Source organism: Mandrillus leucophaeus, unplaced genomic scaffold (genome assembly GCF_000951045.1).
Source record: "Mandrillus leucophaeus isolate KB7577 unplaced genomic scaffold, Mleu.le_1.0 Scaffold106, whole genome shotgun sequence".
Taxonomy (NCBI): Eukaryota; Metazoa; Chordata; class Mammalia; order Primates; family Cercopithecidae; genus Mandrillus; species Mandrillus leucophaeus.
In genome coordinates, this window is record NW_012098765.1 from 2,355,371 (window position 1) to 2,370,184 (window position 14,814).

General features: G+C 50.9%; 3 protein-coding genes across 4 annotated transcripts in view; all 3 read right to left on the reverse strand.

The window, feature by feature from the left end:
• RAB4B (RAB4B, member RAS oncogene family) overlaps positions 1 to 5,633 on the reverse strand; it is a 23,903-nt gene extending 18,270 nt beyond the window's left edge. The window contains exons 1-4 of the mRNA XM_011983653.1: positions 5,078 to 5,633; positions 3,394 to 3,474; positions 2,995 to 3,109; positions 12 to 74 (exon numbers count right to left, since the gene is read on the reverse strand). Coding sequence (XP_011839043.1) covers positions 12 to 74; positions 2,995 to 3,109; positions 3,394 to 3,474; positions 5,078 to 5,093 — 275 coding nt within the window. The 5' untranslated portion in view covers positions 5,094 to 5,633. The remainder of the gene's footprint in view (positions 1 to 11; positions 75 to 2,994; positions 3,110 to 3,393; positions 3,475 to 5,077) is intronic.
• SNRPA (small nuclear ribonucleoprotein polypeptide A) overlaps positions 1,498 to 14,814 on the reverse strand; it is a 31,781-nt gene continuing 18,464 nt past the window's right edge. The window contains exons 7-8 of the mRNA XM_011983612.1: positions 12,475 to 12,482; positions 1,498 to 1,526 (exon numbers count right to left, since the gene is read on the reverse strand). The gene's annotated coding sequence lies outside the window, so the exon portion shown is untranslated. The remainder of the gene's footprint in view (positions 1,527 to 12,474; positions 12,483 to 14,814) is intronic.
• Positions 5,975 to 8,889, reverse strand: MIA (melanoma inhibitory activity). Of its 2 annotated transcripts, none has more exons than XM_011983640.1 (5): positions 8,861 to 8,889; positions 8,403 to 8,535; positions 8,187 to 8,320; positions 6,378 to 6,488; positions 5,975 to 6,071 (listed from the first exon to the last, which is right to left on the reverse strand). In XM_011983640.1, the coding sequence occupies exons 2-5, from the start codon at positions 8,527 to 8,529 to the stop codon at positions 6,048 to 6,050; spliced, it is 396 nt and encodes a 131-aa protein (XP_011839030.1). In that variant the 5' UTR covers positions 8,530 to 8,535; positions 8,861 to 8,889; the 3' UTR covers positions 5,975 to 6,047. The 2 variants fall into 2 exon arrangements, with proteins under 2 accessions (XP_011839030.1, XP_011839036.1); XM_011983646.1 differs by lacking the exon at positions 8,861 to 8,889 and adding an exon at positions 8,763 to 8,796.

Genomic DNA, 14,814 nt, shown 5'->3' on the forward strand with positions numbered 1-14,814 from the left:
CGGGCACCCACCTGGTGATGTCGTACACCAGCAGGGCTCCAGCTGCCCCTCGGTAATAACTCCGCGTCACCGACCTGTGGGGCCAGGGGGACCCAGTCACCCCCAAGGCTGGGGTCTGCCCCGAGAATGCCCCCCTCTGCAGACAGAGACTGGTGGTTCGGAGGCCCCCCTTCACTGCTGGCCCATCCCCCAAAACCTGGCCTTGGTTGGGTCGCCATGCAATTCCTCTCTGTTCTTGCATCCTTGCAGTCCCTCTCTCTTTGCCTCTCTCAGCTTCTATCTCACTTAGCTGGCCAGCTGCCTCTGTCTGTAAGTCTCCCGTCTTTGTCTCTCCCTATGTCCCTGTCTTTCCATTGGTCTCTTTTTCTCTCTATGTCTCTTACATGTGTGTCTTGTTTTAATTTTAATTTTAATTTTTTTGATGGTCTTGCTCTATAGCCCAGGTTGGAGTGAGTGGCACAATCTCGGCTCACTGCATCCTCAAACTCCTGGGCTCAGTCTCCCAGGGGAGGGATCCTCCCACCTCAGCCTCTGGAGTATCTGGGACTACCAGTGTGCACCACCACACCTGGCTAATTTCTTAATATTTTTTGTAAAGATGGGGCTTTGCTAGGTTGCCCAGGCTGGTCTCCAACTCCTGGGCTCAAGTGATTCTCCTGCCTTAAGCTATGGGTCTTTTTTTTTTTTTTTTTTTTTAGTAACTTTTCTTTCATTTTTTTTTTTTTTTTTTTTAGTAAGAGTCTCACTCTGTCTCCCAGGCTGCACTGCGCCATGATCTCGGCTCACTGCAACCACTGCAACCGCCACTTCCTGGGTTCAAGCGATTCTCCCACCTCAGCCTCTTGAGTAGCCAGGATTACGGATGCATGCCACCACATCGGCTAATTTTTGTATTTTTCGTAGAGATGGGGTTTTGCCATGTTGGCCAGTCTGATCTCAAACTCCTGACCTCAAGTGATCTGCCCACCTTGGCCTCCCAAAGTGCTAGGATTACAGGCGTGAGCCACTGTGCCCAGCCCTACGTGTCTTTTATGGATTGATTGATTGATTGAGATGGAGTTTTGCTCTTTCACCCAGGCTGAAGTGCAATGGCGTGATCTCGGCTCACTGCAACCTCTGCCCCCCGGATTCAAGTGATTCTCCTGCCTTAGCCTCCCAAGTAGCTGGGATTACAGGCATGCACTGCCACATCCAGTTAATTTTTGTATTTTTAGTAGAGATGGGGTTTCGCCATGCTGGCCAGTGTGGTATTGAACTCCTGACCTCAAGTGATCCACCCGCCTAGGCCTCCTAAAGTGCAGGGATTACAGGTGTGAGCCACCGTGGCTGGCCCTATTTAATTTCCTATTTCTCCCTGTCTTTTTTGTTTGTTTCACCTCTCTGGCTCTCTCATGCTTACTTTTGCCTTCCCATGCATTTGTGCATTCGTTCATTCAACATTTTCTGAGCAAATCTCCCCTTTGCCTGGCCCTGCCCAAGTGCTATGCAACATCTGCTTATCATTGTCCTGCTGTGTCAGGTGGAGGCTCCTTCCCAGTGTAGCCAACTCTGCATTCTCAGTCTCACCAGTCTGGGTCCTTCTGGAACTCATGCAATCATTCCACAAGCATTTACTAAGCACTCACCGTAAACCTAGTCCATGCCACACACCTGTCTATCCTTCAGCCCGTCTCTCTGCCTCTGGGCTCTGTGCACCTCAGGCAGTGAATCCATACACAAGTATTAACTCAGCTACTATGCTGCCATAGATCACACTTTTCCACGGACCGAATTCCCTCTATTTCTCTCCCTGCTCTCTGTCTCTGTTTCTCACACTCGCCTAAGGTTTCTATGTGTCGATCAACTTTTCTGCAGTCATTTCCTGAAGACCTACCATGTGTTGAGCCCTATGCATTTCCCTCTCCCTCTCCCACAACACGTCCATTTCTCCATTTCTCTTTTGGAAAGATGGGATTTCACAATGTTGCCCGGGCTGGTCTCAAACTCCTGGACTCAAGCGGTTCTCCTGCCTTGGCCTGTGTGTCTTCAATTCCCTATTTCTCGCTGTCTCTCTTTCTGTTCCATCTCTGTGGCTCTCATGCTCACCCTTGCCTTTCCATAAATCTATGCATTCATTCATTCATTCAATGTCCAACTACACCTGTCCGACTTGCCCTGTCTCCTTCTCTGCCTCTGACCTGTTTCTCTGTGTCTCCTCACCTCCTTTATTTATTTATTTTTGAGATAGAGTCTCGCTCTGGCACGCCAGCTGGGGAGAACTGGTGCAATCTTGACTCACTGCAACCTGTGCCTCCCAGGTTCAAGCAATTCTCCTGCCTCAGCCTCCCGAGTAACTGGCATCCACCACCACAGCCTAGCTAAATTTTTTTTGTATTTTTAGTAGAGACAGGGTTTCACCATGGTGGCAGACTGGTCTCGAACTCCTGACCTCAAGTGATCCACCCGCCTCAGCCTCCCGAAGTGCTGGGATTATAGGTGTGAGCCACTGTGCCGGGCCTCCTTACCTCCCTTATCATTCTCTTCAACTCTCTTAGTCTCTGTCTCTCTTGCTCTTTTCCTTTCTGGGTGTGTGTCTCTCAAGTTTCCCCTTCTCTTTCTGTTTCAATGTCTCTCAGTCTCTATCCCTCACCCCCTCCCCAAGCCACTTTTCTCTATCTCTTTTTCTTTCTTTGAGATGGGGGTCTCGCTATGTTGCCCAGGCTGGTCTCGAACTTCTGGGCTCAGGCAATCTTCCCACCTTGGCCTCCCAAAGCACGGGGATTACTGGCATGAGCCACTGCATCTGGCCCCTACCTCTTTTTCTTCTGCCATCTCTTTCTCTCTCCAGTACTCCCTCTCTCCTTGGATATATATACCTGCTAACTATGGTGTCTCTTCTCTCTCTCTCTGCCTTGTCTGCCCTCTCAGTGTCTCCAAGTGACTCTACACACACGTCTCTCTCTCTCTTTCCTTCTCTCTCTCTCCTCATCACCCTTGGGAGCCCAGCCCACCTACCGAAACCGCTCCTGGCCAGCCGTGTCCCAAATCTGTAGCTTCACAGTCTTCCCACCCACGTTGACCACCCGGGATCCAAACTCCACGCCGATCGTGTGGTTGGAGTCCTGTTTGACTGGGAGTGGGAGGAACAGAAGGGGCAGTGCAGGGAGAGAGGAGGCAGCTCAGAGGATCCCCCATCCTCCAAGGCCTTCTCAGTCTCTACAAACCCATTCTCATTGCTGGAGTGACTGAGGTCAAGGAGAACCTAGTAAAGGACATATGACAAAGCAAGGACCAAAAAGCCAGGACTGGACTTGTACCTATGGCCAGCCCTGCCCTCCCCACCAGCTGCCCACCAGCCCACACCATGCCCATAACCACAGCTCAGGGTTCCCAGGACCACTGCGGGAAACTCACACTTATTCTCAATGAACTGATGAAGGAGACATGATTTGCCAGTTCCTGCACTGCCAATCACCAGGAATTTGAAGAGGAAGTCTGACCAGATGGAGCCAAAATCAGGGATACCCACAGGGAGAGAAAGATACAGGGAAAAAGATGGATTCCAATCCAATCTGTCTCTCTAACCGTCACAGTTAGAGGGAGAGAAACAGACATAGGCAGAAACAAACCAATAGGTAACAGTAACAGATAACTCTTATGTAGTACTTGCCATGTGCCAGGCACATTCTATATATTTTTTTCAACTTTTATTTTAGGTTCAGGGGATACATGTGCAGGTTTTTTATTGTCCTTGTTTTTGTTTTTTCGAGACAAGAGTTTCACTCTTTGTTGCCCAGGCTGGAGTGCAATGGCGCAATCTTGGCTCACCGCAACTTCCACCTCCCAGGTTCAAGCAATTCTCCTGCCTCAGCCTCCCGAGCAGCTGGGACTACAGGCATGCGCCACCACGCTCAGCTAATTTTGTATTGTTAGTAAAGACGGGGTTTCTCCATGTTGGTCAGGCTGGTCTCAAACTCCCGACCTCAGGTGATCCACCCACCTTGGCCTCCCAAAGTGCTGGGATTACAGGCGTGAGCCACCATGCCCAGCCCACACGTGCAGGTTTATTACATAGGTCAATTGTGTGTTGTTGTAGGCCAGGAACAGCTCTAAAGGTCTTTACTCACATCAACAGCTCACATCATCCTCAGGAAAACTCTATGAGGGAGGTAGCCTAAAAATTATTCCCCTTTTCCAGATGAGGAAACAGGCCAGAGAGGTTAACTGACTTGCCCCAAGTGACAGAGCTAGGCAGAAGTGAGATTCAAACTTAGGCCAAGGGCTCCAGAGTCCATCGCTAAAGTCTCTTGAAAGCTATTTAAACAAGGACTACCATCTAGCCCTTGTTCCTCTTCACCTCCTACCACCCTCTGACTCATTCACTCCACTATAGCTCCTGACCTTCAGTCTATTCCCTGAAAACGACAAGCTGGTTCTTACCTCAGGGTCTTTGCACTCTTCTCTTCTGTATTTGTTGAACGAATGCAGCTCCCTCTGACTCCTAAACCTGCGCTTCCCCCGCCTCCAGTCACCACCTCCTGTGCTGCATCCCTACTGATTTTCCACTTCCCGACCTCTCCTTCCCTCCCTCTGCCCAGACCGTGGCTCCATTCTCATGCATAAGCCCCACCCCTTGCCACTAAGTCCTGCCCCTAACTCAAGAACAGCCCATACCCAAACCCATTCCAGAGCTCTCTCCAGCCAGATCAACCCCAGGGTCCCGAGCTTCCATCCAGTGTTCCCTCTAGCCCATAAGCCCGACTCCTGCCATTCACGCAGTCAGCCCCGCCCCTTCACTCAGGCTCCGCCCAGATCCACTAAGGCCCACCTCTTCCCTCAGGGCCTCCCTGAACCCCTAAGTACCAGCTCCCTCAAATCCCGCCCCAGATCTATTTAACCCACGCACCAGACCCTCAGGCTCCACCTAAATCGATTAAGCTCAGCCTCAGACCCACTAAACCCCTCCCAGCATCCACTTAGGCCCTGCCTCCATAACACCAGACCCCGCCCCCTGATCTACAAAGCCCCGCCCATTCCCACAGGCCGCATCCTCCCGGGGCCCAGACCCAGGACCCCGGCTTCGGCCCACCACCCTCACCGTAGGTCTCGGCCATGACTCGCTCGCGGCCGCTGAGGGCCGCAATATGGCGCCGCGGCCGCGCCTGCTCCTCGGCTGGCAGCCGCTCCACTCCGGCTACAGCCCCGGCTTCTTCCTACTCCCCGGGCCCGGCACCGCCACTTCCGCCTCCGCCCCCCTCCAGCGCGACCCGCTCCAGCAGCTGGATACCAGACCACGCTTTCCGAAGGGCGGGATTGGTGGACTCGCGGGCAGAGGGCGGGACAAAAGGCGCGGATTGGTGGCATGAGAGGTGCCCAGCCCAAAGGGGCGGGGCCGAGGCCAGCGATTGGCTCAGCAAGTGGGAAGGGACGTGCAGAGCTGCTTTGCCGAGCCGAGGAACGGATTTAGTCTGGAGTCCGGGGGCAGAGTCGAGTCTCCGGATTGGATTGGAGCGGACTTGGGGGAGGGGATACGAATGCAAAGAAGGGGGCACAGGCAGAATTGACAGAAAGAGACTGGAAGAGGAGCTGATCTTGAGCTGGCGGGAGCGATTACTGGTCTCAAAGGCAAAAAGGAGGAAAACTCGGAAGATAGGCGCAGGTTACTTCCCGCCTCCCTTTGCAGATAATCTTCCAAGAAAACCTTTGCTGTGCGATTTATATCCTCCGCGTAGTCCCATTGGCCCCCTCCCACTGGTCTAGAGAGGACACTACAACCCCCTAGTTGGGCTGCTTAGGTTTTCCTTTGCTTGTGTCAGAAACCTAAGCTTAGGAGCCCTCCTACCGCACACGGCTTTCATCAGTGAAACACTGCCTAGCAACCACTGACGTTACCATATGCAGCGGGTTAACTGGTTAGATTCAGGAACCCAGAGAAACATTTCATTTGTATAGTTCCCACCCCACCCTACCCCACCCCAAAGACCACAGAGACAGGCCATTTGCACTGGGCTGACTGTATTTGCATAAAGCCAAGGAGGGGAAACGGCAGGGCCAGCGGTAGGCTGAGCTCACTGGCAGTAGAAATCCCATTTCTGAAAAAGAGAAAGGGGAAACAGTGGAGAGAAAACCAGCGGTCACACCACAAAGGATCTAGTGGTTTTTGCAAAGGCTGCAGCTGCAGGGCCCAGGTCTGGCCACGCAAGTGCTACGCAAATTAGCCTAGAGCCCTCTAATCTTTGCACCTCCCAACCGGACCCATTTTACTGGTGTGAAAATTGAGGCAGGGAAAGAATTTCTCCCAGCGCACACACCTGGGGAGCCAGTGGGAGCATTTTTGCCCACCCCCACAACCTAAGGGTCCTCCCCCCAGATTTTTTGCCAGCCCCCATGACACTCACGTCTGTCTTCACATCGACTTTGCCAGGTTTCAGGGTCTGGTCCTCCCGGACAATGCTACTGGGGAAATAGCCCAGGCGAGCGGCCAGATCTCCATAGTAATCTCCCTGAACCTAGGGAAGAGGAGTTAAAAGCTAGGGTTTGGGAAGATGGCAAGCTTATGCCTGCTGAAGGCTTTACATTCTCCCTTCTCCCTGATCTCCATGTAACTGGCTCCATCCTTGTCATACGAATCTCAGCTTCAATGTAACCTGTTCAGAAGCCTTTTCTGACCACCCAAGTCAGTCTCTGTTAATACTCACAGCAGCGCATATTTGCTTTTATTATTATTTTGCAGACAGGGTCTCACTGTGTCGCCCAGGTTGGGGTGCAGTAGCATGATCACGGCTCACTGTAGCCTCAACTTCTGGGCTCAAGCAATCCTCCCACCTCAGCCTCCTGAGTAGCCGGGACCACAGATACACACCATGACGGCCAGTTAATTTTTAATTTTTTTTTTTTGTAGGGGGGGGGTCTTACTATGTTGCCCAGGCTGGTCTCGAACTCCTAGGCTCAAGCTATCCTCCCAACTTGGCCTTACTTGGGATTACAGGTGTGAGCTACCGTGCCCGGCTGCTATTTTTTATGACTTGCTTTTTGCTCATTTCTCTCCATTAAAATAAAAAGGATCAGGCCGGGCGCGGTGGCTCAAGCCTGTAATCCCAGCACTTTGGGAGGCCGAGACGGGCGGATCACGAGGTCAGGAGATCGAGACCATCCTGGCTAACACGGTGAAACCCTGTCTCTACTAAAAATACAAAAAACTAGCCGGGCAAGATGGCGGGCGCCTGTAGTCCCAGCTACTCGGGAGGCTGAGGCAGGAGAATGGCATAAACCTGGGAGACGGAGCTTGCAGTGAGCTGAGATCTGGCCACTGTACTCCAGCCTGGGTGACAGAGCGAGACTCCATCTCAAAAATAAATAAATAAATAAAAATAAAAATAAAATAAAAAGGATCATTTGTTGTTGTATCTTGGTATCTAGAACAGAACGTGGGACCATAGCAGTTGCCCTAAAATTGGTAAATAAAGTGAAAATAGGCTGGGGGGCGGTGGCTCACACCTAGAATCCCAGCACTCTGGGAGGCCAAGGCGGGCAGATCATGAGGTCAAGAGTTCAAGACCAACCTGGCCAGTATGGTGAAACCCTGTCTCTACTAAAAATATAAAAATTAGCCAGGTATAGTGGCGCATGCCTGTAATCCCAGGTACTCAGGAGGCTGAGGCAGGAGAATCACTTGAACCCAAGAGGTGGAGGTTACAGTGAGCCAAGATCACACCATTGTACTCCAGCCTGGGTGACAGAGCAAGTCTCTGTCTTGGAAAAAATTAAAAATAAATAAAAAAGGGCCAGGCGCAGTGGCTCACGCCTGTAATCCCAGCACTTTGGGAGGCTGAGGTGGGCGGATCATGAGGTCAGGAGTTCGAGACCAGCCTGGCCAATATGGTGAAACCCTATCTCTACTATAAATACAAAAATTAGCCGGGCGTGGTGGCACGTGCCTGTAGTCCCAGCTACTCAGGAGACTGAGGCAGAAGAATCGCTTGAACTCGGGAGGCGGAGGTTGCAGTGAGCCCAGATCGCGCCACTACACTCCAGCCAGGGCAACAGAGTAAGACACTGTCTCAAAAATAAATAAATAAAGTAAGTAAGTAACAATATACCCCCAGAATGTCTATTTCAGTTCATCCCCCTCAAATCTTCCCTTCATGGGGATAATGAGTCTACCCCAGCCCTGTACCCTTCCCCTCTTTCACTCTCCCAAGACTCACGCTGCCTCCCCAGAAGAGCCGCCCACGGCCCTTCAGCTTGGAGAAGACATACACCACTTGGCCCCGGTGAATGGTCAGGAATCGGCAGTCGGGGGCCATGTAGTCCTGAAGGGCCACAGCCATGGAGATAGGGTCTAGGGAAGGAATAGAAGGGAATGCAACACCCTCCACACAGGCTAACACCCCAAGCCCCCAGTTCTCCCTCCCCACTCTTACGGCTGCACTCCTGGTCTGCACACAGCTTCCGGTCAGCCAGCTTGGGCATAGGGCCACCCCCGACACCAGGTCCGGAGAAGGCAGACAGCAAGACGATGACACCGAGGAACACCAGGGACCAGGCCATCGTGGACTGTGAGCAAGAGAGTGAGCAAAGGGGTGCTGAGGTCTCCAATTTCCTCCCCTCCCTCTCTCCCATAGCTCAAGGAAACTTGTGTTCTTGGTCTTATCCCCGCCCTAAACCAGTCCCAAATTTCGCCCACACCACCTAGAAGTTGCTACCCAGCCAGAACCATTTCAAGGATAGGGTAAAGGCTGCAAGCCCAAGGAAATTCCCAGATAAGGTCCAAAGCAGCTCACAGCTTTCCCAGTGACAGCCCACTCCTCAACAATCACAGAGGCCCAGACAAGGTAGTTGAGATATTCAATTCCATCTTCTCTTGAGTTGGCTTAGGTACCTGGGCTCCTCTGCTGTCCCCTCTGGCGACAGAAGCAGGAGGAGCCTGTAAGGAAAACCACCTTGGAATTTCCTGTGCTGTGGGGCAGGAGAACAAGGCAGCCCTTTGATGACCAGAAACAGCTCAGCCCTGGAGTACTGACTGAATATTGTATGCTGAACCTTAGGCTAGGCAATGTCCCACCACGATCACTGTTTATCTGCACCAGCCGCTTCCCACTGGATGACCTGGGCTAAGCTATTTCTCCTCACAGAGCCTCAGCATCCTTATATGTAAAATGGGAACAACAAAAAAGGCCAGTAGTTATAGAGCATTCACCAAGTACGTATTTATGTTATGAACTCAAATGGATACTCTGTATCATGTCAGGAGTGATTATAAACCCTCCCTTTCTTTTTTGAGACAGGGTCTCACCCTGTTGCCCAGGTGGAGTGCAATGGTGCCATTGTGGCTCACTGCAGCCTCAACCTCCTAGACTCAGGCAATCCTCCCACCTCAGCCTCCTGAGTAACTGGGACTACAGGCACGAGCCACCTATGCCCGATTAATACATTTTTTTACAATAATTATTTTGAGGTAGGGTCTTGCTCTGTTGCCCAGGTTGGAGTACAGTGGCATGATCCTGGTTCACTGCAGCCCCTATTTCCTGGGCTCAAGCAGTCCTCCCACCTCAGCCTCCCGAGTAGCTGGGACCACAGACATGCACCATTATGCTCAGTTAATTTTTTGTATTTTTGGTAGAGACAGGGTTTCGTCATGTTGCCCAACCTCGTCTCAATCTCCTGGGCTCAAGCAATCTGCCCACCGTGGCTTTCCAAAGTGCTGGGATTACAGGCATGAGCCACCAAGCCCAGCCTAATTTAATTTTTTGAGACAGGATCTTGCTGTTGCTCAGGCTGAAGTACAGTGATGTGATCATCGCTCACTGCATCCTTGAACCCCTGGGCTCACGAAATCCTCCCCCCTCAGCCTCCTGAGTAGAATAGTAGGCGGGTCACCATTCTTGGATGATTTATTTTTATTTTTCTAGAGCCAGTGCCTTACTATACTGCCTGGGCTGGTCTTGAGCTCATGTCCCCAAGCGATCCTCCCGCCTCAGCCTCCCAAAGCACTGGGATTACAGGCATGAGCCACCAATGCCTGGCCTATAACCCCTTGTTACATGGAAATGGAAGTGTGGAGTTAAGGAACTTGTCTAAGGCTTACAGAGCCAGGAAGTGGAGAAGTGGAGGGGCTAAGACTTGTATCCAGGCCCACAGCCATTGCTATGCTATCTTTTTTTTTTTTTTTTTGAGATGGAGTCTCATATTGCAGTGGTACTATCTCGGTTCACTGCAACCTCTGCCCCGGATTCAAGCAATTCTCCTGCCTCAGCCTCCCGAGTAGCTGGGATTACAGGCATGCACCACCATGTCCAGCTATTTTTGTATTTTTAGTAGAGACAGGGTTTCTCCATGTTGGCCAGGCTGGTCTCGAACTCCCAACCTCAGGTGATCCACCTGCCTCAGTGTCCCAAAATGCTGGGATTACAGGCGTGAGTCACCACGCCCGGCCCGAAAGATTTTTTTTTACAGACAGGGTCTCACTCTGTCGCCCAGACTGGAGTACAGTGTCACAGTCACAGCTTACTCAGCCTTGAATGACTGGGCTCAAGCTGTCCTCCTACCACGGCCTCCTAAGTAGCCGTGACTATAAGTGTGAGCCACTGCACCTGGCTTCGAAATGCAATTTTTTTTTTTTGAGACGTTGTTTTGCTTTTGTTGCCCAGGCTGGAGTGCAATGGTGCAATCTTAGCTCCCTGCAACCTCCCCTTCCCGGGTTCAGGTGATTCTCCTGCCTCAGCCTCCCAAGTAGCTGGGATTACAGGCGTGCGCCACCACGCCCAGCTAATTTTGTATTTTTAGTGGAGATGGGGTTTCACCATGTTGGTCAGGCTGGTGTCTAACTCCTGAACTCAAGTGACCCACCCGCCTTGGCCTCCAAAAGTGTTGGGATTACATGTGTGAGCCACTGCACCCGGCCCCACTTTAAAACCCTTTTTAAAAAATTATTTCTTGGCCTGGAGCAGTGGCTCATGCCTGTAATTCCAGCACTTTGAGAGGCCGAGGCGGGTGGATCACCTGAGATCAGGAGTTCGAGACCAGCCTGACCAACATGGAGAAACCCCGTCTCTACTAAAAGTACAAAAAAAGTAGCTGGGCATGGTGGCACATGCCTATAATCCCAGCTACTAGGGAGGCTGTGGCAGGAGAATTGCTTGAACCTGGGAGTCAGAGGTTGTGGTGAGCCGAGATAGTGCCATTGCACTCCAGCCTGGGCAACAAGAGTGAAACTCTGCCTTAAAAAAAAAAAAAAAAAAAATTTCTTCATTCAGGCCAGGCATGGTGGCTTACTCTTGTAATCCCACCACTTTGGGAGGCTAAGGCAGGCGGATCACTTGAGGTCAGGAGTTTTGAGACCAACCTGGCCAACATGGTGAAAATACAAAAATTAGACAGGCGTGGTGGTGCACACCTGTAGTCCCAGCTACTTGGGAGGCCGAACCAGAATTGCTTGAAACTGGGAGGTGGAGGCTGCAGTGAGCCATGCCACTGCACTCCAGCCTGGACGAGAGAGTGAGATCCTGTCCCAAAAAAAAAAATGGGCGCGGTAGCTCACACCTATAATCTCAGCACTTTGGGAGGCCGAGGCAGTCAGGTCACAAGGTCAGGAGCTTGAGACCAGCCTGGTCAATATGGTGAAACCCTGTCTCTACTAAAAAATACAAAAATGAGTCAGGCGTAGTGGCATGTGCCTGTAGTCCCAGCTACTCGGGAGGCTGAGGCAGGAGAATTGCTTGAACCTGGGAGGTGGAGGTTGCAATGAGCCAAGATCATGCCACTGCACTCCAGCCTGGGTGGCAGAGTGAGACTCCTGTCTCAAAAAAAAAAAAAAAAAAATCATTTCTTCATTCATTAAAGATTTCATGAGTACATAAAGTATGCTAGGCCTTGATCCAGACCCTGGAGATTCATCAAGGAATGAAAAATAAAGGGGAGATAATCAATGAACAAAGTTCAGATATATGATAGTGTGTGAAGTATTAAGGATACTCAGAAAGAACACTCAAGAATCAGCTGTGGGGACTGTGCCCCCTGCCCCATATTACTGATGAAGCCACAAAGAAGTAGAAGTGACTTCAATTCCCAAAGCCCAATGCAGGTATCTCCTGTCGCATACTTAGCCTAAGGCCAACATTGGCGCAGTGCAGTGGCTCATGCCTGTAATCCCAGCACTTTGGGAGGCTGAGACAGGAGGATTGCTAAAGCCTAAAAATTTGAGACCAGCCTGGGTAACACAGCGAGACCCTCATAGCTACAAAAAGAAAAAAAAAGAAAAACTAGCTGGGCATGGTGGTACACACCTATAGTCCCAGCCACTCAGGAGGTTGAGGTGGGAGGACCACTTGAACCCAGGCGGTAGAGGCTGCAGTGAGCCATGATCATGCCGCTGCACTCCAGAGCAAGACCCTGTTTAGAAAAAAAAAGACCAAAATTATCAACTTTTCTGTGGGTCGAATATCTCAGGCTCAAAGTCTGCTATAAGGCTGCAATCAGCCTGTCAGCCAGGGGTACAGTTTCATCTGAAGGCTGAACTGTGGGAGGACTGCTTCCAAGCCCATTCAGGCAGCTGTTGTAGAGATTCAGTTGTTTGTGGGAACTGGACTGAGGGCCTCTGTCCTCAGTTTTCTTGACACATGGACCTCTACAGACAGCTCACAACATAGCAGCTGGATGTACCCCCACTTTGTACTCTCCCTCCATATTGCAGCCACAGGAACAGGGTCACTGAGAAGCACAAATTTTTTTTAATTTTTTTAGACTTTTGAGACAGAATCTCGCTCTGTCACCCAGGCTGGAGTGCAGTGGTGCAATCTTGGCTTAGTGCAACCTCCGCCTTCCAGGTTCAAGCAGTTCTTCTGCTTCAGCCTCCACGTAGCTGAGACTACAGGCACGTGCCACCATGCCCAGCTAATTTTTGTATATTTAGTAGAGATGGGGTTTCACCATATTGGCCACACTGGTCTCGATCTCCTGACCTCAAGTGATCCACCCACCTCAGCCTCCCAAAGTGCTGGGATTTACAGAGGCGAGGCACCGCGCCCGGCCTCTTTTTTTTCATCTCTCACCTCCAAAGTGTGCTTCAGAGATCCACAGGCTGAGCATCCTTCTCCAGAGGGTCTGCCTTGCTCCCAGGGACCCTCACCTCTAGACTGGCAAGTCCAAGCGTTTTTTAGAAGAGAATGGACACACACAGGCTTGGGGCCAGGGAGGAGTTTGTCAGGGATGAAGACTAGGTCTGTGCCATGTCTACAAACCCAACACTAAGCACCATGAACTCAGCTCAAATGCACCTTCTCAGAGGGGTTTTCTGGACCACTCATTACTGTTCCCAGCCCCACCACCCCCTTCACATCAGGACTTTTTTTTTTTTTTTTTTGGACAGATTCTTGGTCTGTCACCCAGGCTGGGGTGCAGTGGTGAGATCTCAGCTCACTGCAACCTCCATCTCCCAGGTTCAAGCAATTCTCCTGCCTTATCCTCCCGAGTAGCTGGGATTACAAGCACACACCACCACGTCTAACTAAATTTGTTGTTGTTGTTGTATTTTTAGTAGAGATAGGGTTTTAGTAGAGATAGGGTTTCAGCATGTTGGCCAGGTTTCAGCATGGTGGCTCGAACTCCTGATCTCGTGTTCCACCTACCTCGGCCTCCCAAAGTGCTGGGATTACAGGCGTGAGCCACCATGCCCGGCCCAGCCGAGGTTGTTTTTTGTTTTGAGATGGGGTCTCACTCTGTCACCCAGGCTGGAGTACAGTGGTGCCATCATAGCTCACTGCAGCCTTGAACTGGGCTCCAGTGAACCTCCTGGTTCAGGCTCCCAAGTAGCTTAAGACTATAGGGATGTGCCACCACGCATAGCTAATTTTTAATTTTTTTTTTTTGTAGAGATGAAGTCTCACTTTGTTGCCCAGGTTGCCTCAAGCGATCATCCCACCTCGGCCTCTCAGTGTGCTGGCCCCACCACATCAGTTTTGTTTTCATCACAACACAATATTGGAAATTGTCCATTTTATTAATCACTGCATACCTTATCCCTACAAAAGTATGTAGCACACAATAGGTACTCAGCAAATATTTGCTGAACTTATTGAGTGTTTGCTAAGTGCCTGAAAGGGAGAGAGTGTGTTGGGGGATGGGTAATAACTACAAACATCATCATGGTATTAATATAGAGGGACTACTCTTTACATAGGAAGTAAACAAAACTCAGACAGGGGACATCAACTACCTATAGGCTAACAGCTAAGAAGTCCCCAGAAAGCAGAAACCAGGACCGGCTGACCATGGAACCCACATACTTAATAGCCAGTAGGCCATGGTTGCCAGTGTGGTGGGCGAGACGTTTCCCCTTGCCTGTCAGCAATAAACGTCATTTACTGTAGACGGCAATTCCTCTCTTGTTCCCACCTTTCCCATCACACGAGGTCTGCATGGGGTGCCCTGTATCTTCACTGCTTCTAATACTGACATTCCTCATGAACGGGGAGAACAGAGCATAAGCAAGATTGAGTTTAGAGCCTTGGCAGGAAAATAAAAATTTAGGTTTTTTTCTTTTTTTTCTTTTTTTTGAGACGGAGTCTCGCTCTGTCACCCAGGCTGGAGTGCAGTGGCGAGATCTCGGCTCACTGCAAGCTCTGCCTCCCAGGTTCAGGCCATTCTCCTGCCTCAGCCTCCCAAGTAGCTGGGACTACAGGCGCCCGCCACGACGCCCGGCTAATTTTTTTTTTGTATTTTTAGTAGCGGTTTCACCATGTTAGCCAGGAAGGTCTCAATCTCCTAACCTCGTGATCCGCCCACCTCAGCCTCCCAAAGTGCTGGGATTACAGGCATGAGCCACCGCGCCTGACCAAG